At 48.0% G+C, this 26851-nt stretch overlaps 1 protein-coding gene across 2 annotated transcripts in view; it reads right to left on the bottom strand.

The window, feature by feature from the left end:
- BRIP1 (BRCA1 interacting DNA helicase 1) overlaps positions 1-26851 on the bottom strand; it is a 1188160-nt gene that overhangs the window by 614240 nt on the left and 547069 nt on the right. For both annotated transcript variants that reach the window (XM_085649424.1, XM_085649423.1), the window contains exon 9: positions 16256-16455. In XM_085649424.1, the coding sequence (XP_085505550.1) occupies positions 16256-16455 (200 nt within the window). The remainder of the gene's footprint in view (positions 1-16255; positions 16456-26851) is intronic.

Genomic DNA, 26851 nt, shown 5'->3' with positions numbered 1-26851 from the left:
GAGACGCACCTTATAGGTAACTCCTTTCATGCAATGAACCGGCGGGGATATCGTTTGGCGGCCCATTCTGGCTTCACCTCGGGCTCGCGGGGGGTGGGTATTATGATCAAGAACTCGCTCCCGTTGGAGATTGATGAGGTGCGCCATGATGAGGGGACGTTACACGGTTCTGGTGGGAAGAATGGAGGGTAGAGTGTTTATCTTTATATCAGTGTACGTCCCGCCTGGGTTACAAGCCACCACATTTGCGGACCTGGGGCGCCTCCTTCTGGACCTTCCGAGTGGCCTGCTGGTGGTTGGAGGGGATTTTAATGCGGTAGCCTCTGGGTCTATGGATCGCCATCCCCCTAGGGACCTCCCCCGGGCACAGGCGTGGCTGCCCGGCCTTCTGGACACGCTGGGCCTGGTGGATTGCTGGCGATTAAAGCATCCTGCATTGCGACAGTACACCTTCCACTCGGGTGCCCATGGTAGCCTCTCGCGGCTTGATTACATCCTTGTCCCGGCGGCCCACGCAGGGAGGGTGGGGGAGGTGCGCCATCTGGCGCGGGGTATCTCAGACCACTCCCCATTGTTGTTGCATCTCGATGTCTTCCCGAGGGGGGATGGCAGGGTGGCCCCAATCAATGCATGGTATTTGCGCGACCCCACCATTCGTGCTGATTTGATCAAATCCCTACAGCGATATTTCGATGAGAATGTGGGGTCGGTCTCTTCGGCCATCTCCCTGTGGGAGGCTTTCAAGGTAGTCCTTAGAGGGGAGGCCCTCTCCTTTATCTCCCATGCCCGGCGGCGCGAGCGGGAGGAGGTGACCCGGGTAGAGGCCGAGATTGCAGAACTGGAGGGTGACCTGGGAAGCGGGGTAACAGACGACAAGTTGCATGTTCTACACCTAAAGCAGGCGGCCTATCGGGCCCTCGTCACGGAGGCGGCCAGGGGCCTCAGTAGAGAGCAGCAGGGGCGATTGTATGATGTGGGTGATAAGGCTGGCAAATTGATTGCGTGGTTGGATAAGAGGGAGAGAGCGAGCCGTGTGGTGCCTTTGATTGAGAGTGTTGATGGTGCGTGTGTCACTGAGCCGGAACCCATTGTCTCCTGCTTCGCGGATTATTTCCGCGAAGTCTACTCCCCGGTTTCTCCCTGCTCGGAGGCAGACTCCCATGCCCTGCTTCGGGACATCGCACTGCCCTCCCTAACGGTGGAGGACAGGGATTCGCTGGACGCCCCTCCCACCTCGGACGAAATTGCCTTGGCTATTCGCTCGGTTGCATCCGGCAAGGCCATGGGCCCCAATGGTATTCCCATCGAGCTCTACAAGCTACGCCCGGATGTGTTGGCGCCCCACCTGCGCGCGATGTTCCTGGCGGCCCACTCGCGGGGTTCCCTCCCGCCGGACCAGCGTCTAGCCACAATTGTGGTGATCCACAAGGAGGGGAGGCCCCGTGAACGGGTCACATCCTATAGGCCGATTTCGCTTTTGAACGCGGAGCCCAAAATCCTCGCCAAGGTGTTGGCCAACAGGTTGGTTGGCGTGGTGGGCGATTTGGTCCACCAAGACCAATCTGGCTTTATACCGCACCGCAACACGGCGCTCAATCTGCGGCGCTTGCACGGGGTGCTCGCGCGTGTCCCATTTGTGCGGGAGCCGGCCATCTTGGCGTCCTTGGACGCCACCATGGCGTTTGATACGCTTGAATGGCCATACATCTGGGCGATGCTGGCAAAATTCGGGTTTGGCCCGGGTTTCATTAGCTGGGTCAAATTGCTATATTCGGGCCCATTGGCGCAGGTGGTAGTGAATGGGCGAGTCTCGGCCCCATTCGCGCTGGGGAGGGGTACGCGACAGGGCTGCCCCCTGTCGCCTCTCCTGTTTGCCCTGGCCCTGGAGCCCCTGGCGGAGTGGCTGCGGTGGCACCCTTCTATCCGTGGTCTCCGCTGGACCCCCGAGCATGAGGACCGTGTGTCCCTCTATGCTGACGATATCCTTCTGTATCTCGCCTCCCCGCGTAAATCACTGATCGTCCTGGTTGATGTTTTGCGTTCATTCGGTCGCAACTCAGGCCTGGTCATCAACTGGGCGAAATCCTGTGTATATGTGCTTTCCGGGGAGGCTCCGGCCCTACCACGGGACTGTCCGATCCAGATTGCCTCCCAAGGTTTTCGGTACCTGGGTATCTATATCACTCTTGACCCGGAGGCCCGCTACGAGCGGAATTTGTTACCCCCCCTCCGGCGTTTGAGGGAGGACGTGGTGCGCTGGCGGCGTCTGCCGCTCTCGCCGCTCGGCCGAGCGGCCTTGTTTAAAATGATGTCCCTGCCACGCTTCCTCTACGCCCTCCAGAATACTATGGACTTGGTCCCGGCACGCTATTTCCGTGAGGTAGAGGGCCTCCAGCGGCGCCTGTTCTGGGACGGGAGGCCGCGCATTGCTCTGGCTAAATTGACGCTCCCGTGGTACGATGGGGGGGTCGCCCTCCCTGACATTAAACGGTATTACTGGGCCTCCCAACTAGCTGCAATTAATCATGGCCTTTACGGGCCCGCCTTGAACCCGGCATTCGAGATGGATAAGATGCTCCTGCCCGGTGGCGATTACAATCGAGCGCTCTACGCTGGCGCGCCCGACTCCCGTTTGACGGGACCGACGCGTGTCATGGTGCGTGTCTGGCACGCGGCTAATGCAGCTATGGGGTGGAAGGACCGTTTGACCCGGGCGTCACCGCTGTATGCGTCTGAGAGGTTGGGCTCCCTGTGGACGTCGAAGGGCTTCGAAAAGTGGGACACGATCGGAATCAGCACGGTGGGAGATCTCTGGACGAGGGGGGGATTCAAAACTTTTGAGACGCTGCAGGCGGAGTTCCAGCTGCAGGGCAGTGAGTACTTTCGGTACCTACAGGTCCGCCATGCGCTGGGCTCCGTCTTCCCGGATGTCGCATCCATTCCGGAGTCTTCCCCCCTGGAGGACAGAGTCCTAGATGGCCATGTCCCGGACAGCACGATCTCCCTCATATACAAAAAACTGATCAACGATAGAGCGTGCCTGCTGACTAGTCTCCGCGAGGCTTGGGTTGCCGACGGGCTGGAGCTGGACGATGAGGATTGGATTTCCGCGGTGGCCTCTCCGAAAGAGGTGGCCATCCCGGCTCGCCTTCGTTTCGTCCAGCTCAAGATCCTTCACCGGGTTTACGTGACGGGGCCAAGGCTTCTGCGTATGGGTTTTGCTGGTGACGGAATGTGTAAGCGTGGCTGTGGTGCGTTGGCGACTTTCATGCATATACTGTGGGAGTGCCCGAAGGTGGAGCGATTCTGGCGTGGTGTGCATGAGGTCCTGCGTGTGGTGACGCGTGTTGCGCTGCTGCCTGAAGCGAGGAGATGCTTGCTGAATGTATGGGAACCGAATGACTATTCGGTCCCGCAGACGCGGTGGGTGACTCTGGGATACATGATAGCCAAGCGCGACATTGCTCAATTGTGGGGATCCCAGAGGCCCCCTGCGGTGTCGGCCTGGAAAGAGCATATGGATTGGTGTATGTTTCGTGAAAAGGTGGTGTATGTGGCGAGAGGTAAGCCTGGGGCGTGGGTGAAAATCTGGGGCCCCTGGAAAGCCTACCGCGGGGGTATTTGTGAGCCACCACTGCTACCGGCTGCCTCGCCTGCTCCGTCTCCCTAGACGGCCCCCCTCCCTCAGCCGCGGGCGCGCGGTCCCCCAGTCCCTGATCTATTCCCATTCCCCTCTCCAGAGTTCTGCTGCTGGTTTGGATCCCCCACTTATGGAGCACGTGCTGTTATTTTGGATCGCGGGTTGCCTTGCGGGTGTGGTTTTTTGGTGTTGTTTTGTTTCAAGAAAAGGGAACCGTACTGTGGGCTTGGAGCTGTGTGGCCTGCACCATTGATTACTCCTGTTTCACTGCTCTACACTGCCTAGAGACTTTTACTGTATGTGTGCAATATGTTTTTGTCATTCTAGCGGCCGGCCGGATGGTTGTAGGCCTATACCTGTAACTTTTACGAACTGCAATAAACGGTTTCAAAAAAAAAAAAAAAAAAAAAAAAAGATTGAAAAAATAAATCCTTCTTTTCCTCCCTCGCCATTATGAACAGCATTGGTGTTCTCGCGCTCCCTCTGTGTGTAAGTAACGTTTGGGTGAGAACAGTTCTGCATTTGAAGAAACTCTGGGGCCGGAAGTTTCTTAAGATCCTGCCCTGGCGCTGCTGAGTGCCAGGAATGCCGAATAACATGGATCCTACTTTCTATTCCACCTCAAAGACTGTTTCTTCCCCTTCTGTCTCTAACTCACTCTTGCAGGTTATTTTTCATCTCTATGTTTTCTCTTTGTCTCTGTTTCCCGACCGTTTTGTTTCCTTTTCTGCCTTTCTCTCTCTTCATCTGGGTCAGAGACGGGTGATAGATAAACCATGAGTGTCGGTGCCCGCCTCCTGCAAGTACTGGCACAAATTAAGCAATGGGCAAGAAGCTCTAATTTCTCAATATTTATTGCTCTGACAAACAAGAGGGCACTGAATGTGACACCAGTCTACCAACAGCGTCACAAATATTGAGCTGAAATCCAACAATAATAAAGAAAAAATGTGCCAGAAATGAAACCGAGGCTGTTCCATATAGTCACACAATCACATAGCCTCGTCTGGAGGTAGGAAACGGACACAAAAGCTATGAAGCTTGTGAAACCGCTGAACAACTGCATGTGTCTTCTGCAAAGATGTGTGTGTGACCTTTAATCCCGGTAGAGGGACCAGTCATTTAGGCTTTCTCAGCCCTATAAAATGAATACCTGTCAGGTGGGTGGAAGTGTTCCTGATTCAGGCTTGGTAATGTCCAGGGACACTCCAGAGGGGGGAGTGCCTCGAATACGCACATCTCTTATTGATGTAATATGTTATTTTATGTCGCTCTTTCAGTCAAGGGAAGCTGCATGAATGAAAACTGAAAGTGTGCAGGGTTAGACAGTTTTTAACTGCTCTCAAATTAGGGAAGGGCACTGAGGTATTAGTACATACTAATGTGAAGAGGATCACACACTTTAAAGAGGCATGTCTCACTGAACGTACTGCGAAATATCTCTTTTTCAAGATTTTTAGGTTTCACATCAGCCAAGACCTTTTAACTTTACTAAAATTAAATACATAATGTTTACTTCATGGTGCTTTCAACCAGCCCTCCTAACCCATTGGTCTGTTGTGTCGCCTACATTTTTCAACTACTGCATGGAGCAGTGGGTCATTCCACTTTAGCCATTGACTGACTTCACTGTGAGCAGCAGCATTCTCCCCCTTGACAACCACATCTTCGCGAAGTAGTTCCCTTCAATTCCATGGACTACTATGTGCGCTTTTTGAGACACACGTTTTTGTTTCAGACAATTATTTTTGGTTATATTGGTGAGGGCATGGCAGCTTCCTCATCAATATTTTTTTTCCATAAACAACGAAAAAAAAGTTAGTATTGACAAACCCAAAAGGCTGGCAGCCAACACCAAACCCAATCGTTTTGTCAGTGCTTGTTTTGTGTGTGTGATGAATTGCTTTTTTGAGTGAGGTGGGTGCAAACCCTTCTCAAGCAACAACCACAAACCTTGTCTGGGTGAACCACAAAAGTCACTAAACTAACATGTGCTTAACCCTCGGATAGCTTGGCACAAAAGCAGTCCGTCTTAATTTATAGACACTGTGTAAAGTACTTACGCAACACACTAACAGTAATTAATAAAGTAAAAACACAACAAGAGATATCCCACACCAATTTAGAAAAATTAAGTACAAATAAATAACAAGCATTGGCATAGCCAATAGGTCTCGCCTTTGGGACATTATAAGTGTTTAGCCATGCAACAGTTGATGTTGCACCAAGGATATTGTGCTGCAGAATTAAATACTTATAAGGTCCCAAAGGCGAGACCTATTGGCTATGCCAATGCTTGTTCTTTTTTTAGAATGTATGCACATAATGAGATAGGTGGTGTTTTAATGTGTATTGCACAACAGAGAACTCTCCAATAAACCTGGCAACCAAGAAGGGTAGAATAGATTATTAACTGGGCTCTGATTTTCTTGTTTGCAGTGTGATACTAGTTCTGTTTCTTACAGTTAATGTGCATTATGAAGAGATCACTGGGTACGCTTGCCAACTATGCGAAGTCTTGTCATCATATTACTGTTGACAAGTTTCACTTCATTCAGTGTCCTTCACAACCTCTTGGACCAAAAGTTCCATATAATTCTAGTTTTTATTGAATATATTATTGGTCCGGGATCAGTTTTGGATAGGATTGGTTATAAAGCTACTTTTTGTGACAATCTTGAACCGAATGGTTTGGGTAGTCCATACGTTGTACTGGCCTGAGTAACAAGACACCTACTCCCTCAACATACATACTTAAGGTTTTGAAGATGAGTGGGAGTGGGGGGAGGAGGGGGTAAGAAGGCAGAGGAGGAGGAGGTGGTGGTGGAGGTGGTGGAGGTGATGGTGTGTGTGTGTGTGTGTGAGAGAGATGCATATCCAAGAATGTGAGAGCTGTATGCTTCTGAACCCCTGAACTACCCACTCAGTTCAAGATTCCCTAGGCATGTCAGGAGTCACGAATGTGGAGGGCACCAATACTCCCTCTTAACGCTCTCAGACGTATGGGGTGCTGCAGAAAGAGAACCCGATCGGTGGGCTATAACTTTGTCCGAGTGCTCTCCTGGTCCCCAGCATCAGAGAATCCATGTAGACGATCAATTTCTGTCAGTTTTGAGGGGGTGGCCAGAAATGAATCCTAGCTTCCGGAGGCACCATGTAACTGGTATTCTGAAGAAAGAATGTGGTATTCCCACATACATCATCATGAACTCCTACCTTTAAAACACTCTAGTTTGTAGTCTATTTACCACATTCCTTGGGTTTGCCAGGCATACAATGGGATGGAATGTCTGAGACCTGCATATAGCCATGGTGGCATGTCCCCTCAGCACTGCACGCTAATCTACCAGAGAGATCAATGCTAGAAAACTAGGGAGCAGCAAAACAGACTAGAGAGTAAGAGAACAAAACTGAGCTTACTGTAACCACTTTAGAATTATCTTTTAAAAAGTAATTCTTCATGGACGTTCAACACTTCCACTATGTTGCAAATTTGTTGCAATTTTTTTTAAAGAAAAGGAACACCTACAAAGAGTGCCTCCCCTGTAGATAAATAACTGATTAGACTTCCTAAAAGTTCCAGTCATATCTACACAGAACTTGAGGCACATTTTCATATAAACAAATAGAGTGACTTCTTTGAAGAGAAGAAATCTGAAAAATGTGGGAAATGCCATTGGTTGATTAAAGTGGTACACTGCAGGAAAATATGGAGTAAATGTGAGATTTCTTCACATACTTATTTAGTCCTTGAAATGTGGACATAGGGTGTTGTGGTGAAAACTGTCTGCATCTCTCCAACTTGCAATGCTAATGTGATGGCTAATAATAGAAAGACGGTTTACCACTTAACACATTTCATGTCACCTCTGCGTATGAACTGAAAAGACTCACTTGATATCGAAAGCAGTGTTAACGTCCCAATAAGGTGATGATTTGACTACTGCTGGAGAAGCGAAAAATAGGCCTTGGGTGAACTTCTTCATAATTCACTTATACAACCAAGATGCCAATCTCTTCTGTATCTGGATAAGGCATCAACAGTACCTAAACTGAGGCATACCTAAGCCTGAGATTACCAAGTATGACAATGAGGTAATATCAGGAAGCACTGCTGGATCAACTTACCATAGCATGCAGGATCCTCACAACGCACTAATATGAGGATCATGAGTGTGCATGTCTTCAGGACTAGAGGTGTATAGAAGGGTGTCCATGGTCTAGGTACTGACTGGACAGAAGTCTTGTGTCTTAGAATGACACACTTCATGAAACACCTGTTTAAGGACAAGAAGGTCTACATGTCCCATGAACCAGCAAGAATTTCGCCAAAGGTAGCCACCATCTTGAAGGCCAAAGAATATGTTTGTCATGTTCCATAGCGTCCTTGCTAACTGAGTTGCTGCAACTGCGATGGTTAGAATACAGTTATCTGTTCCTATGTAAAGTCGACAAAGACATCTGAGAACCAGAGAAATATCTTGCAAAGTGTAGACTAGCACTTGTATGTTTCACAAAGAGTAAACCATTGGGAGAACAAACTCTATAGCACATGTTTATTTATAGAGTCACCCGTAGAAATTTCAAACTCTATAACACTTGCTTTTTTCTAAAGGAGTTGTCCAGAGAAACTATTAAGTCTATGGCACTTGTTAGTTTTACAAGAGTCATCCACAGGGTCATGGCCTCTATTCCACTGTTTTCACTGCAAGGAATCAACCAGAGGACTATGAACTATCACAAACTCCAAAAGAAGGTTACTTGCACACAAGAATTGCTGCATTCTATGATGATATCAAAAAGGAAGACAAATATGACCAGGATTAGAAAACTGCATATGCAATGCTAACAAATGCTTCCAATTTTATAGTTATCCACTGATCATTTTGAATACAAACTAAGCACAAAGAATAAGTTACTTACCTTTGGTAACGCCATATCTGGTAGAGCCTCTATCTAGCCGCAGATTCCTTACCTTAGAATGCTCCCCAGGCTTCAGCTTGGATCCGGAAGTTTTTGATCAATCCCCTTGCACAGGTCTGTGTGGAGTCGTATGTGCAGGAAGTGACGTACACTGTCTTTATATAGGTGCCACCCCAGCATGCTGACCTCCGTTTTTGACAGTTTTTTCATACCAGAAGCATGGAATCAAATTGAGGAGTCCTGATGGATCTCTCTTCATGCGCTAAGACAGTGCGCAAAACCGGAAGGATGAGTGTTGGTGAGGAATCTGCAGCTAGATACAGTCTTTACCAGACACGGCATTAGCAAAGGTAAGTAACATTTTGATCTGAGGCTCCTACCTGCTGATTACTTACCTTAGAATAGATACCAGATCAATTTCTACCCAGAGGTAAGTCTGGGAACTGTTTCAAACAAAGATGTCCTGGAGTACCGAACAAGCAAATTACCCATCTCGCTGGATCTAACTGTCGAGGTAGTAGTGTTTGGCGAGTGTGTGCAGTGATGCCCACACGGTGGCCTGACAGATGTCAAGGACTGGGACCACTGTAGCCAACACAATGGTTGCTCTGGTAAAATGAGCTCTCACGCCTTCAGGAGACAATTACTTGGTCATTGCGTTGCAGATCTTAATGCAGAGGATTATATACTGAGTGATGGTTCTCTTTTAAATTGCCACCTGCAAATCCAAGAAAGAGGTGATTGTCCACCCGGAAGTCTTTGGTACGATCAACGTAGAATAACACTCTTTTTGGATCCAGGTGGTAGAGTCTTTTCTCTTTCTTCATAGGATGAGTGTTGGAGGGTCGGAGAAGAAGGTAAGCAGAGTGATGTTCTGCCCGACGTGGTAAGGTGAGACTACCTTTGGCAAAAAGGATGCTCTGGTTCCAAGAACCAGCTTGTCTGGGAAGAAGGACATGTAGGGAGAGTTAACTGACAGTGCTCGTAGTACGCTAACCCTACTGGCAGATGTTATTGTCAAAAGGCTGTAGAGGGCAGCTGTGCATTGGTTCAAAAGGTGAACACTTGAGAGAGGTGAGAACTAGATTCAAGTCCCATTGGGGTATAATGAAGGAGGAAACATAAGCTGTAAACATTTAAGGAATCTAGTCAGAACAAGTGACTTGAACAAGAAAGGTTGGTCTAGCAACCGTACAAAGCCAGAAATGGCGGAAAGATATCCCTTAACGGTGCCCAAAGCAAAGCCTTGTCGGGCCAGGGATAGAACAAACAAGAAAACTTCAGACAAGGGTGCAGACAAAGGATCAACAGATTTAGATGAACACCAAGCCACAAACTTGTCTCATCGCCAGGCATACATTTTGATAGAGGAGGAACGGCTGTCCGAATGGCACCACACACTTTAGGAGGGAGATCAAACACTCTCAACTGTTGCCACTCAATATCCACGCTTGAAGGAGGAGAGTGGACAGGTCTGGGTGCAGGACCCTGCCCTACTGTTGCGACAGGAGAACCTCCCAAAGGGGCAGCCTGATCGGAGGACAGATTCTCAAGATCAGGAGTTTAGGATACCATACTATCCATGCCCAAAACGAAGCCACTAGGATGACTTGGGCCTTTCTTGATCTTCCTAAGAACGCAGGACAGGAGTGGTATCGGCGGAAAGGCACATAAGAGGGCTGAGCTCCACTCAAGACAAAACGTTCCTTTGAGCAAGAGCCTTGGAAACTCCAACGCACAGAAGTGCTGACATTGCACATTCTTGGAAGTAGCAAAAAGATTTAATCAGGCTCTCCCGAATCTCTGAGATTGTGCATCAGCTCCCGATGGAGACACCCTTCGTGATCTGCTAGGCATCGACAGTTGAGTTTGTCTGCTCTAGCATTTAGGGAGCTGAACCATCAGGAATATGTCCTGATGTTCCAGTTAGGTCCAGAGATGCAGAGCCTCTTGAGATAGTATCCACTACCCTCCCTCCCTCCATCCTCCCTGCTTGCTGCAAAACTACATGGCCATGGTGTTGTCACCTGAACTAGCCATCTCTTGATCAAAGGAAGAAAGGCATGCAACGACAGTCAGATCGCTCTCAGTTCCAATAGGCTGACGTGGAGCTGAAACTCCTTCGGAAACCAGATGACTCGGAGACCACATTTACCCAGAAGTGACTCATCTGTCACCACTGTGAGCTCTGGGTGGAGAAGAGTGAGAGCTCTGCCATTGACCCAATTGCAGTCCATGAGCCAACACTGAAGATCTTTTGTAGTTCCCTCTGATATCTGGCCCAAGTCAGAGAGATTTCCCTGATGCTATGCCCACTGGGTCTTCAAGTCCCACTGCAGAGCCTGGATATGAAAATGGGCATGTGTTACTAGCAGGATACAGGAGGCTATTAGGCCCAGCAGCCTCAGAGTCAGTCGCACCGAAATCCAGGGTAGAGGCTGAAACATCCGTATTGTAGCCTGAATACCTTGGACTAGCTGTTCCAGAGGCCAAGCCCAAAACTGTATTTCATCCAGAACAGCTCAGATAAAAGGAAGCAACTGAGAGTGAGTCAGGTGTGACTTTGGCACGTTGATAGTGAACCCCAGCAAGTGCAGGAGGTTCGCATTGGTCTGGAGGAGATGTGCTGCAACCACCACCATCACCTTGGTGAACATCCCAGGGGCCATGGTAAGCCCAATGGCTGGCTTTGGGCCCCATGTAATGTGGGAGCTGCGTCCAAGGCCATGAAAGGACTGTGCCTGCTGGCCGTGGTAGCTAGGGGAAAGGGATACAACTGATAGCTCCTATCGTAGCTGCTCCAAGGTAACAGATTCAGCATTTTCTCGCTGCTACAGAAAAATTGTTTTAAAGACTATTTTAAAACTTGTAATATTTTCTTACCTCATTGCGTATTTGCACACTGCCTATACCTTCCCTGGTGTTAGTTCAGCCCCAGGCACCCCGGTCCGTCACGGCAAGTGCCGATTGAACGGAGGGTGCAGAGGAGGCGAGAGCGGACACACTTCCGGGCTGGGGGCATTTCCGGCGCTGAGCGGTCTAGTTGCTCAACGCCCCATCACCTATATAACCACATGAATTATCGAACGCGCAGCGGGCGCGCCGCCGGCGCGCCAAAGGCAAGCCCGTCTGCGCCCGTCCGCGCCTCGACCGGGCCCAGGGCCACCCCCTATACTCAAACCAGGTTAGGCCGTGAGAGCATAAGCTATACAAGCCGGGAGTTGCTCTCGCTCAGGCCCATACCCTGTTGTCGCACACTAATTCTATTGAGCGAAACCAAGCAATGCCCACGATGCCAACTCCCCTTTGAATTTTCGCAAATTAGAAGGCTAACTCCTCTCCAGAACGGTCCCACTAAACCAACTTGTCAAACCGTTAAGGCTGCACTAATCAACGTACGTTCCTTAGTTAAGCATAATACAGAAACAGCTAATCTCATAGATTCCCAACATTTAGACATGATCTTTATTACTGAAACCTGGGCTGATGACGCCTCTGATATAGACTTATCACTAGCCATCCCAGAGGGATACTCTATCATTAGGTCCGACAGGAAGGGAAAGAGGGGTGGAGGTCTGGCCATTATCTATAGAAATGAATTAAGGACAAAGGGCTCAGACCAGGGCAGTAACCCAGACTGCGAAACCCTCTTCTTCCAGTCGAACATCACAAAAAATTACACATTTAAAGGCCTTTTGATTTATAGGCCACCTAGGGCAAGAACACCGCTGTAACTACTGATCAGCCCATTTCTGGAATCCAGTGTGAAAGGCCCCGATTTTTCCGTTCTGGGAGATTTCAATATACATCTTGAAAATAGCTCTGATGTAACCTCAGCTACTCTGTGCGACGCGCTTGCCAACTTAGCTATGGTCCAGATCGTCAATCAAAGCACCCACGCAGCTGGGCATACTCTTGACGGGATTTTTACTTCTAATCCCGACATTAAACTCCTAGACATCCTACCAGTTCCCTGGTCGGACCATAAGGCCATTATCTTCACTATCAATACTATTGATTCCCGAAATACAGCTGTCATTCCTTCCAATAGGGCATCTTATTCCGACTGGGCCAAACTAGACGCCATCAAACTAAATGAACAGCTCACTCTCTCCATCCCTGAATTAGCACCTGACAGTAACACCGCCACACGTCAAATATCCAGCTGGATAAAGGCAGCCATTCATGAACTAGTACCTTTAAAAAAGATTACTTCCAGGAGAAAAACCCCCTCTCAACCTTGGTTCTCGGATGCCCTAAAACTACAAAAACAATTTTGCAGAAGGGCGGAGAGAAGATGGAGGACCAATTATGATCCCCTGCTGAAAGACGTTTATAAAACCTCCTTGGCCTCCTACAAAAAACTAATATTGGATGAAAAAAGCAAATACTTTGTCAGAAAAATTAACGAGGCAAAGAATTCCAGTAAAGAACTCCTTGCCACTGTGAAAAAACTGACAAAAATTGATAGCGACAAACCAGCAGCAATAAGCACTGAATTTAGTAACACTCTGGGCCAATTCTTCGTAGACAAAGTGACCACAGTCTATGAATCTTTCAAACTATCGGACGAGGTCAAATCCATACAGCTGCACACTATTCCCAAAGATGTTCCACAACTATCAGAGCATAGTACTCGATTCCATTTTTCACCACATTCAGTGGATCAAATTCTCCAAACCGTCAAGACTGCGAAGTCAGGGAGTCTAACGGATCCTTGTCCTCCCAAGGTTATGCATCTTTTCCCAGAGCTTATGAGTGAGCAACTAGGCAGTTTATTCTCTCACATAATAAACTCCTGCCAATACCCTGATCTCTGGAAAATCACCTCTGTATTGCCTCTCCTAAAAAAAACAAATCTGGACCCACAAATCCCAGCGAACTACAGACCGATTGCAAGAATTACTTTTGCAGCTAAGGTTCTTGAGAAAATACTAAACAAGCAACTGTCCACGTTCCTCTCTGACACCCATGCCCTAGACCACTCACAATTTGGCTTCCGAGAGGGTCGTGGGACTGAAACTGCACTAATTACGGCAGTTGAGGAACTCAGGAACATCTTAGACGCCGGAGGGAAGGCCGCCTTGATCCTACTGGATCTTTCGGCGGCGTTTGACACGGTCAACCACGCTACCCTTCTTACCCGTCTAGCTGAAGCCGGATCGCACTCGTCAGCTCGATCATTGCTTGCCTCCTACCTGTCTAACAGAACGTTTACAGTAGAGCTGGGGGAAGTAAAATCGCAATCTTTTAGCTCTCCATGTGGTGTGCCTCAGGGGTCTTCTCTGAGCCCCACTCTTATTAATCTGTACGTTAAGCCCCTTGCTGCTATTATTAGAAAATGTGGATTTCTGCCAGTCTCTTATGCTGACGACACCCAAATAGTGGTATCAATTAAAAATAACATCAGGGAAACAGCAGAAAAATTTCAAGAATGCATGATACAGGTCAATCAATGGATGCAGAGGAATTGTTTAAAGCTGAACAGAGATAAAAGTGAAGTTATGATACTAGGCACAGACATGGAAACTTGGTCCCCGGAATGGTGGCCGAATAACCTAGGCCATTGCCCACGTCCAGTAAATAAAGTGAAAAATCTTGGCTTTATACTGGACAACAAGCTGACTTTTGACGCCCAGGTCAATAAACTTGCATCTACCATGTGGTACATTTTGAAATTAATAAGGAAACTCCTGCCTTTTATCCCTTTAGCTTCCCGTAAAACGGTGGTAACTGCCCTGGCCTTGTCAAGGCTTGACTATGGGAATGCTCTGTTTGCTGGGATTCAGGCTCAACACCTAGCTAAACTTCAACGCCTGCAAAATGCAGCGGCAAGATTGGTCCTTGACATTCCCAGATCTGAGCCAATTACTTATAAACTGAGATCTTTACATTGGCTACCAATGGACAAAAGAATAAAGTTTAAATCAGTCTGCCTGACCTACAAGGCCTTACATGGGATTGGATCTAAGTTTTTGAAAGATCATCTGCAATTGTACGAGCCCCCTAGGACCCTTCGCTCAAGTCAATCAAAACTTATCCAGACTGCTAGATACAAGCAGGTCAGATGGGGGGGGGAGAAGCTTTCTGTTACACATAGCAAGGACCTGGAATCTCCTCCCTATTACAATCAAAAACAGTCCCTCCATCCTGTCATTCAGGAGAGAGGTAAAAACTTGGCTGTTTTCCTCCTTGTAGACCAGGCCGTGTCATTTTTACCAGGTAGTTTTTGTCTCTGCTTAGCGCCAAGACGCCCACGGGCACACGTGCGCTCTATAAATTCTTAATCAAATCAAATCATCAAATCAGTGGAAGGTGGGGTGCGGCTGTCATGGGCCCACAGTGAGCGCCAATGACCTGGCAGGGCACTACTGTCCTTGAATCTCTCCAAGGCTGAACCTGCCTTGTCACCAAAGAGGCAAGCCCCATCAAAGGGCGCTGTTGTAAGGGATACCTGGACAACCCCTGAAAAGTCAGTATTCCTCAACTAGGCGTGACGTCGGAGCACTACTGTAGAGGCAATGGCTCTGTCCAGTGAGTCAGTCGTATCCAACCTGCATCTGATCGTCCACTTCGCTGCATCTTTTTCATCAGCAATAGCTTAGGAGAGTATAGTCTGGGCCACATTCAGAACCACAGGTAGCACTTGCAAAACCGTATCCCACATAGTATGGGAAGAACGGCCCAATAAGCATGCAGTGTTCACAAACTGCAGTGCCGGGCTGGTGGAAGAGAAAAGCCTCTTATCAAAGGTATCCAGACTCTTAGATTTCCTATCTGGTGGTGGGGTAGGAAACATGCTGGGATTGATCTTGGAAGCTGAGGCCTGGATCACCAGGCTTTCAGGGGTGGGGTACGTGGAGAGGAAAGCTGGGTCCCCGGGAGAGGGAAAATGGTGGCGAGAAGTGGTCTTATGCACAGAAGGGTCTATTCAGGGCTTGGCCAAGGCCTCGAGCAGGACATCAGTGGGTGCTTTGTGAAAGGGTAATAAGGTTTCTGAAGGAGATACCTCGGGCTGCAGCGCCATGGGCAGATCCCTGTAGCAGTGGACAAGTCCAACTGAAAGAACAACATTTGGAAAACAATACAAATAAACATTCTCCACAATTCCCTTTTTAATGCCTTAAAGCTACTATATGTCAAACACACCAACAAGGCTGCTCCTTCTGCTGATTTCCCTGTCACAGTCTTCTGCATTTTTTCTTTGGACTGAAACAATTGCAGAAAAAAATCTAAACAGGCTGTGGACGCATGAGGAGTTGTTGGACACAGCAACCCTCCACACAGGATTCTCCTTATAGACACTCCCAAGTTAACTCCTACACTCTTGAAAGCTTTGACCATAAATAAGAGCATTTACGACCCATGCATTAGAGGGTAAGATTACCAAAGCATGTGAATCTATGACAGATTCCTGCTTTAAAACAAATAAGGTCTCTAAACATGAGATGTATATCATTGAGACTCTACTTGCTCTCAAACCATAAATGATTGGAGTGACCGACGCAAAAAACATTCTTAGAAAGTACTTCTTGTCCAGCAGAAAGGGGGTAGATAGAGGTTACACTCACAGGACAACACTATGTATGATTTCTGTCCAATTACATTGCGTGTGAATGTCGAATCATTTTAAGACAACACATAAAGGGTACAAAACATCACTAGGTCAGCCAATACTTCAACTCTCCTTACTTTGTCAAACTGCAGCACACAGCCAATAGAGGCAAATGGTCGTCACTTCGGATGTTGTATTTCACCATAGTTTCAATTTCCTCTCGTGTGTCTATGAGCTGGGCTTCTGTGACACTGTAGCTTGCTGCCTCGCGAGCGGAGTCTTCAATGTTGTGAGCTTCATCCAAAATAACCACTTGGTCTTTTAAATCAATTTCCATCTGTAATGTGAGTTTATGTTAAGTAAGTACATTACAAGTTATCTGTTCTGCTAAAACTCAAGCAGCTCTTTAAAGCCAAGAATAACCTACCTTTAATCGCCCTATTACAAAGTGCAGAGATGTAGATTTCTTCATGTATCTGTTTACATTTTTGAAACTCAGTCCTTTAACCAATAAATTCTGCCCTTTTGCCCGGTGTCTGCCCTTTGTTTACAACACAAGAGTTATTTCAACAGGATTACCAATTCTCTAGCTGCAAAGTAACAAACCTCAAACGCACACTGTAAAATATGTGAATTTTACCAACCATGTGTTTAAAAATTAACATAACAGTGAGATAACGTTTTCTCTTTCCTGGGTTCCGATCTGCCCCCGGCCCTCTCTGATCGGCAACGCTGGGAAGGCTAAACTGTTGCTGCCATTTCTTGGTATTGTTTGACACCCAGTAGCCTTGCGCCACCCAGGCAAAGATAGTGCAAACAGAGATAACATTGGGAAAGAGGTAGGCTCCAAAGGTGCCCCTCTGGAAGTATTCCTTCCCCTTCAGAACTGTGGCTGAACTCACGATCGCCAAAGCAGGAATTCGTGACTAGACACAAGGGTGTGTTATCTGTAAGCATGGGCAAAGCACTACGCTACGCTCGCGTAGTTTGCGCTACTTCGCACTACGCGAATTGCACGTAGCACAGTGCAAACACGCGTAGCGTAGTGCAGCGGTCATTTTTTGCTTGCTCGCGGTCCTCAACGACAAGTTGGCGACCGCAAGCAAGCAAAATGACATCCCGGCGAGACTTTTTCCTCGTTCGCGATCAGCAACATCAAGTTGGCAATCGCGAGCGTGGAAAATAAACCTCCCGGCGAGTTTCTCAACGCGAGGAGGTCAGGTTTCTCATTGCGAGTGGTCGCGACCGCTCGCGATGAGAAACTACCAGTTCGCGTTGAGAAAGCTGCCGCTCGAGTAAAAATCTACTCGAGCAGCAGAAAACTACAGCTCGCACTGTGCAAACTGCCGTTTTCAATGATTGCACAGTGCCGGTTGCTTGTCCGCACTGTGCAATCATTGAAAACGACATCTTGCACAGTGCGAACATGTTACTACGCAGTTCGCGAAGTGCTACGCGTAGCTCGCAGTGCACTTTGCGTAGCTTCGCGTAGCGCTACTTCGCGGACTACACCCAGGGTTAGTTATCTGGGGTTGTGGCATTTGGTACGTTATGTTTAGGTTGCAGTCGACCAGACTGTGCTGTCTGGTTTGCTAAAGACATCTTGGGTATATTCAGAAAGTTGACCTAGCAATGCCTTCCTCCTGCTGCTTACCATTGGCTTTGTAACTCACATTTTTTGGCTTTCTATTTGCTGGCTGAATTTGCTTTAGGCTGTCCAGCTCGAGTTGTCCCTCCCGTTGCCCAAAACTGTTTTCCTGTATCCTTTCACAAACTCGCTTTCTGCAAACGGGACTTTAAAGCTTGGTCTTATCTTGTCACATTTGCTGTGCATTTAAATAAAGGCAGAGGTCAAATGTCAGGCTGTGTCTTCCAGAAGGCATCGTGTTTAATTTTCTCTCTCTGATTTCAAAGTGAGAGGTTTTATGTGAAAATCATGCTGGCTACTAGGGGCTGTTTGACGAAGGCTGTACAATGTTTTTTTTCCTAGCACACAACAAAATGTAAATGACTGTAAATTAACTTTGCTGACAATCAAATCAGTGGAAATGTGATGGTTATTTCAATTGCAGATGTGTTTTCTCTAATGAAAGTACACTACCATACCACGCATACTCAACGTTACCCCACTCTACTTTATACCACTCCATGCCACTGCACTCTACTCTGCACCATTCCCCACTACACCACTCCACTCCACGCTGCGTCACTGCAGTCTTCTCTGCACCACTTCATTATATGTCTCTCAGCTCTACACCACTTCACTCAATGCCAATGCACTCTACCCCACACTACTCAACTATGCACCATTGCACTCTAATCAATGCCAACCTACTCTGCAACACTGCACTCTATGCCAATGCACTCTACTCTGTACCATTGCACTGTAAGCCAGTGTATTCTATGCCATTCTATTCTAGGCTACTCTAATCTACTCTCGACCACTACACTCTACTCTAAAATAATCTACTGCATGCCACTGCACTCGGTGCTGCTGCACTCAGCACCACTCCACTCTACTCTGCACCACTCTATGCCACTGCACTCTACACCACTTTACTCAAATCCAATGCACTTCACACCAAGATATTCTGCACACTGCACCCTACCTCATTTTACTCTTGTCATTGTACTCTACACCACTCTATTCAACTCTGCACCACTTTAATCTAAGTCATTGCTTTCTACTCTGCGCCACTGCACTCTACTCTGCACCACTGCACTCTATCTTGCACCACTGCACACAACTGTACTCTACGCCAATCCACTCTAACCCACCTAATCTACTCTGCACCACTGCACTCTATGACACTTCATTCTACTCTGAAACAATCTACTCTATGCCACTGCAGTCTACGCCACTCTATTCCACTCTGCAACGCTCCACTCTACACTGCTTCACTCTATGCCACTCCCCCTACACCACTGCACTCTATGTCACTACACTCTATGCCAATCTACTCTACACCACTGGACTGTACGCCACTATAATCTACTATATGCCACTTAACTTTACTCTACTCTATTGCTCTCTATATCACTTTACTCTGCACCACTGTACGTCACTGCACGCTACACTAATGCACTCTTTGACACTCTACACCACTATGCTCTGCAGCAGTGCACTCTATGCCACTGAAGTCCATGTCACTCTACTGTATGCAACTCTGCGCCACTCTAAACTGCACCCCTTTACTCTATGCCACTGCACTCTACTCTGCAACAGTCTACGCCACTCTAATCTACTAGGCACCCTGCACTCTGACACTGCACTCTACGACACTTCACTCTACGCCTCACTACTATGCACCACTCTGTCAGTGCACTGTACCCCACTCTACTATGCACCACTGCACACTACCTCTGTTCAGTGTAGGCCACTCCACTCTGCACAAATTCATTCTACTGCTCTTTACCACTCCACCACCCTGCACCACTCCACTCTACATCGCTTCACTCCATTCTGAAACAATCTACCCTAAATCACTGCACTTTACACCACTCTACTTCACTCTGCACCACTCAACGCCACTGCAATCAACGTTGCGCCACTCTATGTCACTACTCTATGACACTGCACTCTACCCTGCACCACTATGCTCAACCCTGCACCACTTCATTCTACTCTATAACAATCTACTCTATGACACTGCACTCTACCCTGCACCACTGTGCTCAACCCTGCACCACTCCACTCTAAAGCAATCTACTCTATGGCACTGCACTCTATGCCACTCTACTCCACTCTGTTCTACTGCACTCTATGTTGCACCACTCTACACCACTGCTCTCTACACTACGTCACTCTTCTCTAATCCACTGCACTCTGTGCCAATTTACGATACACCACTTTACTCAAAACCAATGCACCCTACGCTACTGTACCTATGCCAACTACTTTGCACCACTGCACTTCACACAACCATACTCTACAACATTCTACTTTACGCCACTGCAAATTACGTCACTCTACACCATTGTCCTCTATCTCATTGCACTCTACGCCACTCTATTCTATTCTGCACCACTGTACTCTACGTCACTGCTCTCTGCCCAACTCTACTATGCACCACTCTATGGCACTGCACTCTACTACACTCTACTCTGCATGACAGCACTCTTTGCCACTGGAGCACTCTACTCTATACCACTGCACTCCATTGCAGCCTGTGTCACTGCACTCCACCCCTCTCTTTTCTACTCTGCACCACTGTTCTCTACATTACTGTTCTCTGTACCACTCTATGTCCCTGTACTCTGACACTCTGCTCTGCATGGCTGCACTCCATACCACTGCACCCTATGCCACTGCACTCTACTCTGCACCACTGTACTCTGCGCCACTCCACTGTATGGCACCGCACTCTACCCAGTACTACTGTACTCTACACTGACAACTCTGACTGCAATCTTGAACGGTTTGACAAAACCTTTATGAGGATCACAAATACAGTATCACCCCGTATCCCCACTATCCCTCTATATCAATGTTTCTCCTCCCACACAGCAATATTAATACCGGCTTCATCCAGCCCCAATGTTACCTCAACACCTATGCCGCGGCAAGACCACTCTCCTATTTCCAACGGTGAAACCGTAGTTGCTGGTTCTAACTCAGATTTTCTAAATGATCCTCCTGCCCCTTTCTAGAAATCAACGTTTCTGACCCACCTCCTCCCCAAGTTCAAGAGAGAATTGGAAATTATCCCCACTGCTCAAGAATCATGAACCACAACAACAGTAATGAGTTGCAGATCTAACAATCGCCCTCTTTCTAGGAAATACACTCTATATACTAAACCATCTGTTGTCCAAGGAGCACCCCGCTTGAGCACCGCAGTGAACGACAATGTAAAATACCAGCAGATGACATTCATTTGATTCTTCTTTCTACCTCACTGTCTAACATCACAACTATTTTATCTCGGTCTAACCCTCTTCCACCAATCTCCAACCCCCCCCCATCCTACACTCCCAACTGTTTTGTAGACAGTCCTTCCTTTGAGGACAAGCTCGCCACACAAACTGCAGCTCATTAAATGCGACTTACAGATCCTTATACATATAACCCTGAAGCTGGAAAAGCTTGGAATCCCAGCTTGGCCACTGAAACTTACAGATCCCTAGTCACTTAACAACCTAATCCTCCCACAATTGATAGACACTCCTTGCTTGAGTTTCAACGACAAAGAATCCACCTATCTTGCAATTGAAATTGATAACTCTTCTCAATTACCACTCCAGACCCCAGAGATTTACCGATCATCCTCCTGAGGCTGACATTCACTACATTTTGCTATCATATAACACCACATAAATAGACTCTTTGACTTTGCTGGTCAATATCCAAACTATTCCCTCTAACCCAATAAGATAACCCAGTCTCAACTTGAGAACTATAACCAAGCATAATTTACTACAGGTCCCTATAATTAACCAAGAGGCAGTAGTAACCAAATCACATATCAAATCTATGCAGGAAATGGACATCGCCAATCTCATTCTTGCACAAGACCTTGACCTCCTGATCTTAACAGAAACATGGCTCAATGACACTTCCTCAACCATTCTGGACATTCTTGTGCCTCCCAACTATGAAATCATCAGATTAGATAGATCCGAGAGAGCTATTAGAGGTATTGCATTCATCTATCGTACTATGCTCATCCTAAAAGAAGGCCCAAACAGCTCCAATGTCTTCCTTTCAATATCTTGCTACCCCTGGGACTAGAACCTCAGATCTGAAACAACTTGCAACAAAGGACAAAATTAGAGAACAAAGTTTGCGACTTCAGGATCTGCACAAAGCAAAGGCACCTGTGGCAACCACCCTGCAACTGCATGACTGCAACTCGACCCGGACCAGAGACTGGTTCCAAAGGAAACAGGAACCTCTCTGAGCACCATAGGCAACTCAAGAACTGTCTTGTACTAGAGGTACTAGTTCCCTGCAGCCCGCAGGTAAGCACACTCGCAGAACCAAAGAATCACTGGTCATTGACCCAGCTGAGGGGTTGCCCAAAAGTAAATGGCCTAGTGCATTGTGGGAAACAGTATTGACCTCCAGCAAGATTGCCCAAAGGTAAATGGTATAGTGCATTGTGGGAAACGTAGTCCTGACCTCCAGCAAGTTTCAGGCTAACGTTTTCACTACCATTTTCCAGAGCTGTGCCTCAAGCGGACCCCGCAGCATCTTCGACTCGTCACCTCAGTGGCCCCGTTGTTGAGTTTGTGCATCCGTTTCCTCACCAGCACCGTCTAAGTGGAAAAACTAGCAACCCCGCAGCACCCACTTCAGCACCAAAGACAGCCAAGACAACTCTGCACCGGGGTCCTACGAGCCAGGTAAAATTCCACTGACTGTCGTGGCTTGGTCCTGGGTCCCACATCACCTTAACCCCCAGCAAATTCCACTGGACTCCACCTGCAAGTGACCGATTGTAACACGTCGTTTTCCCCATTGACTGCAATGTAAAGGTTTTGCAGTAGTGAATTGCACTGATTTATGTAAAATCCATAACTCTGCTTATACTTATCCGATTGTGGTCATTTCAATTTATATAAATTCTGCTCTATTTTTACAAATTTCTTTTGAGTCGTGTTTATTCCTACACCATCCTTGAAAGTACAAAGTGCTGTGCATAATGTCAAAGCCACAAAATGTAACCCAGATCACAATCAATGCCATCAACCCCAGATAACAGCAACATGTTTTACAAAAGCTGCCCAACAAAACAAATGCACAATATGTTGAAAAAAAGAATTCAGTACAGTACCAATCCAACAATACCCTCAGCAGATAAAAATCAATATACTTATCCAAGTCACATTCACAGTTGGCAGGGTTATTCGACTAGTTAGAACAATAAAGAGTGGCTATGCTTGCCTCCCCTTTTCTCCTTCTAGTGAGAGAAACACCAACCCCTGTGGGAGGGAGCGCTGTCCCAGAACTGGTTTAGAGTAGCTTCCAGAGTGAGGCTGTGAGCAACCTCTTTAACATTAGAGTGTCACATCCTGCTTGACAGGCCTTCTTTAGTTTTACTTATAACATTAAGGGTACACATCAAAGAAAGGAAACAGAATGCCAAAACACTTTGGGCCTAATTACGATGCTATCGGAAACAGCTCCGACACTACGGTCGGAGCCGTTCCGACTGCATCATAATACACCAGTCGGATTCCTCTCCGACCGACCCATTACGATGGAGTCGGTCAGAATGGAATGCAAACGATCATTCTGACTGGCTTTCGACGGACTCGGAGACCCCGTCCGCCAGTCGGAATGCAGCCAGTAATTCCAAGGGCAGCTCTTTCTGCCCGAGGGATTACGATGTCGAGTTTACACAGCCTTTATGTGCCGGTATTTCCGACACAGAAAAGGCTGTTGGAACTCTACTTTGGGGGCCCCCAGCAAGGCCCCCTTTGGTGCACTGCCTCCGGTTGGAGGCCGAGGGGCCACCTATGGTGGTCCCCGTTGATCCCTGCACCCTGTGGCTGGCACCTTGAGGTGCCGGCCACAGGGTGCAAGGTTGAACTGCACCTCACATTTTACAATGGGAGCATGCATTCCAGCCAGAACGCATGCTCCCATTGTAAAGTATAGAAGTGCGACTGAATAGTGTTCGGTCGCATTTTAATTAGTCAGTGGGGACTGCCGACCGGGTGTCGGTCGGTCCCTTGACCGAGACGATGTCGGGTGGAGGAAACTCCACCCGACATCGTAATGAGGCCCTTTGTGTTTATACATTGTTGGGCTGCTGAAAGCTCAACTTTATTTTACCAGCTCGCCCAGACGTTTGCCTCCTACTATCAGGACTTCTATGAAGCCAGAGCATTAGGAAGGCCAGGTGATATCTTGGAATACCTGTCTACTGTCCAGACCCCAGTCTTAACGGACGAGGACAAGAACGCCCTTGAAATCGACATCTCGACCACTGAACTCAGAGAAGTAATAGCTAGGCTCCGGCCAGGGAAGTCTCTGGGCCCGAATGGACTCCCCACCTTTTGACGCTTTTTCAAGACCCGGCCCAGGAGGGTCTCCTTCCGTCGGACCTGCGGAGGGCCACAATCATACCAATCTACAAGCAGGGCAGGTCTCCCGAGGACTGCGCGTCTTATAGACCGATCTCCCTCCTAAATGTGGAGGTTAAGATCTTAGCGACGGTCGTGGCCCGTCGTCTGCGTCAGTTGATTTCGGACCTGGTCCACCAGGATCAGACGGGATTCCTGCCAGACAGGGCGACTAGGCAAAATTTAAGACAAACACATAATTGGCTCATGGAGGTTAAAGGACGGGAGGAACCACTTTTGTTCCTTTCTCTAGCCGCCGAAAAAGCGTTTGCCGCTGTCCACTGGCCCTTTCTTTAGGAGGCGTTAGTCAAATTCGGCATAGGCCCCAAATTCAGGAAATGGGTCGGACTGCTTTATACTGACCCCAGGGCTAGGGTGAAAGTCAATGGGATCCTGTCCGAGGATTTCCCTGTCAGACGCGGGACCCGGCAGGGATGCCCCCTCTACCCACTACTCTTCGCCCTTACTGTTGAAGTAGTGGCGTGTGCGGTCCGGCAAACGAACGAGATACGTGGATTCCGTATATAACAGACTGACTTCTGGGAATAAAAAATTTCGCTATATGCGGATGATATTCTCCTATATGTCACCCAACCGGCCAGTACGATCCCCGCGCTGTTCGAGCTCCTGGCTAGGTATGGCTCCTTTTCAGTATATACGATCAATTGGCATAAATCGGTCTTATACAGCCCACGCGGAGAAGGGGAGTGCCCCCCCCCCCTGCCGGCGGCCCTTCAGGTTACATGGACGGGATTCACATATCAGGGGATCTATCTGACAACGGACCGACATGTCTCCTACGATATGAATATCCAACGAGTGATCGGGAATTTTGCGGATGACGCCCTTAGATAGAAGGCCCTCCCTCTCACGATCTTAGGCCGGGCTGCAATGTTTAAGATGATCACACTGCCCGCTTCTTGTATGCCCTACAGAATGAGTACTTCCCCCTCCCCAGACAGACGTTTAAGGTAATAAATGCGGAACTACGTTCTCTACTGTGGCTAGGGAAACAACCTAGGATAGCCCTTGATATGTTACAGAGGAACCAATACAATGGGGGTATTTCCTTGCAAGATGTGGAAGCATATTACTGGGCAAAACACTTGGCACCGATAAATGATTGGCTCCATGCACCTGCGGACCACCCGACTTACAGGCTGGAAAGGCACACCATGTCACGCCGCACTAGTCTTCATTACTTATTTGGGGGACGGGTAGGAGGCGACTACTCCCTGCGACGCAGATAACTATAGATACCTGGGACAGGGCGACGAAAATGATGGGATGGTTACACAAACCGACCAAACAGACACCGATATGGACCTGCTCGGGGTTAAAGGAGCTCCACAATTTATCAGGCTTTGGAGGATGGGACGATATTGAGATCTCCACGTTAGGGGACTTGGTGGGCTGCGCCCCACTCAATTCCTCAAATAAGCACAGCTGCGTCATGCGTGGCAGTCTGAGACGGCGCTTACCTCCGCTCTGCCAGAATATGCCCCACCGGAAGGCCGTCTGCTGCAGGAACGAGTATCCACTAAGCTAGTGTCACTGGCGTATAAGACTCTGAATAACACTATACCGGACAGACTAGGGAAACTGAGGGCAACATGGGAACAGGACCTGGGCGAGATTGACACGACAGACTGGGAGGCGGCCTTGATGCACCACAGAGAAGTTGCGATTAAATCCCGACTGAGACTCATACAATACAAGATTCTACATGGGGTGTATTATGAAAGGGCCAGACTGCACCGCATGGGTCACTCCAGTGACTCCTGCTGCCTTAGATGTGGGCACCCGCTGGGGACCTTCTATGATATTATCTGGGACTGCCCTATTGTGCATGCTTACTGGACACACATAGTGGGGGAATTGAGTAAGATACTAGAGGCAGCGCTCCCCCTGGAACCAAAATTTGTCTTGCTTGGGATAGCCACCGATATAGATTTGAGTCGCCCACATCTGATTTTTGTGATGTTAGCTTTTGTGGTGGCGAAACAAGATGTGGCACGGGCATGGGGAGCTCCTGCGGCACCCCGGGCCGAGAAATGGAGAAGAGGGATGGATATGTATATGGCGGCCGAAAAGGTCACCTATAAAGCTAGAGGGTGCCCGAGGAAATTCCGTAGAGTATGGGGTAAATGGAGGAGATATAATGGCCTTGACGGGGGTCTGGGGTCAGATTGACGCACTGGGAGTCCCGAGGACATGTCTCACGTTGCTGGGAGGCGGGCGACAGGACCGAACCTTCTGGAGTGCTGCTGGGGGAAAGCAGAACACTGCGGACTTCTGTATTATATGTGGTGGCTGTGTCTTGTGGGATTAAGATCCATGATGCTGTTATTCAGGGGGTGGAGGGGGGGAAGGCGCCTGAGCGTGCGGTTTATTATCTGTGACTTGTCAGATGTGCTTATGTTGGTTAAAAATGCAAATAAAAATATTTCCACAAAAAAAACAGGGTGTACAGGGCTGCCTAAAACTGGATTTTAGAGGTAGATGTGGGGGGACACTAGAATAGCAATAGTACATATAAACACATCCGCAGTCCTCAGAGCCCTAGTTTAGTATGGCTGAAGTTTTTGTCCATCTTTAAAATGCCCAAAGTGGGTTAGGTTAGCCCCGTAAACTTTCACCCCATTGGTTAGGGCATCCCCAGG

The sequence above is a fragment of the Triturus cristatus genome, chromosome 3_2 (genome assembly GCF_964204655.1).
Source record: "Triturus cristatus chromosome 3_2, aTriCri1.1, whole genome shotgun sequence".
Classification (NCBI taxonomy): domain Eukaryota; kingdom Metazoa; phylum Chordata; class Amphibia; order Caudata; family Salamandridae; genus Triturus; species Triturus cristatus.
Note: the sequence above shows the minus strand (reverse complement) of the source record. Positions and strands in the feature narration are given on the sequence as shown.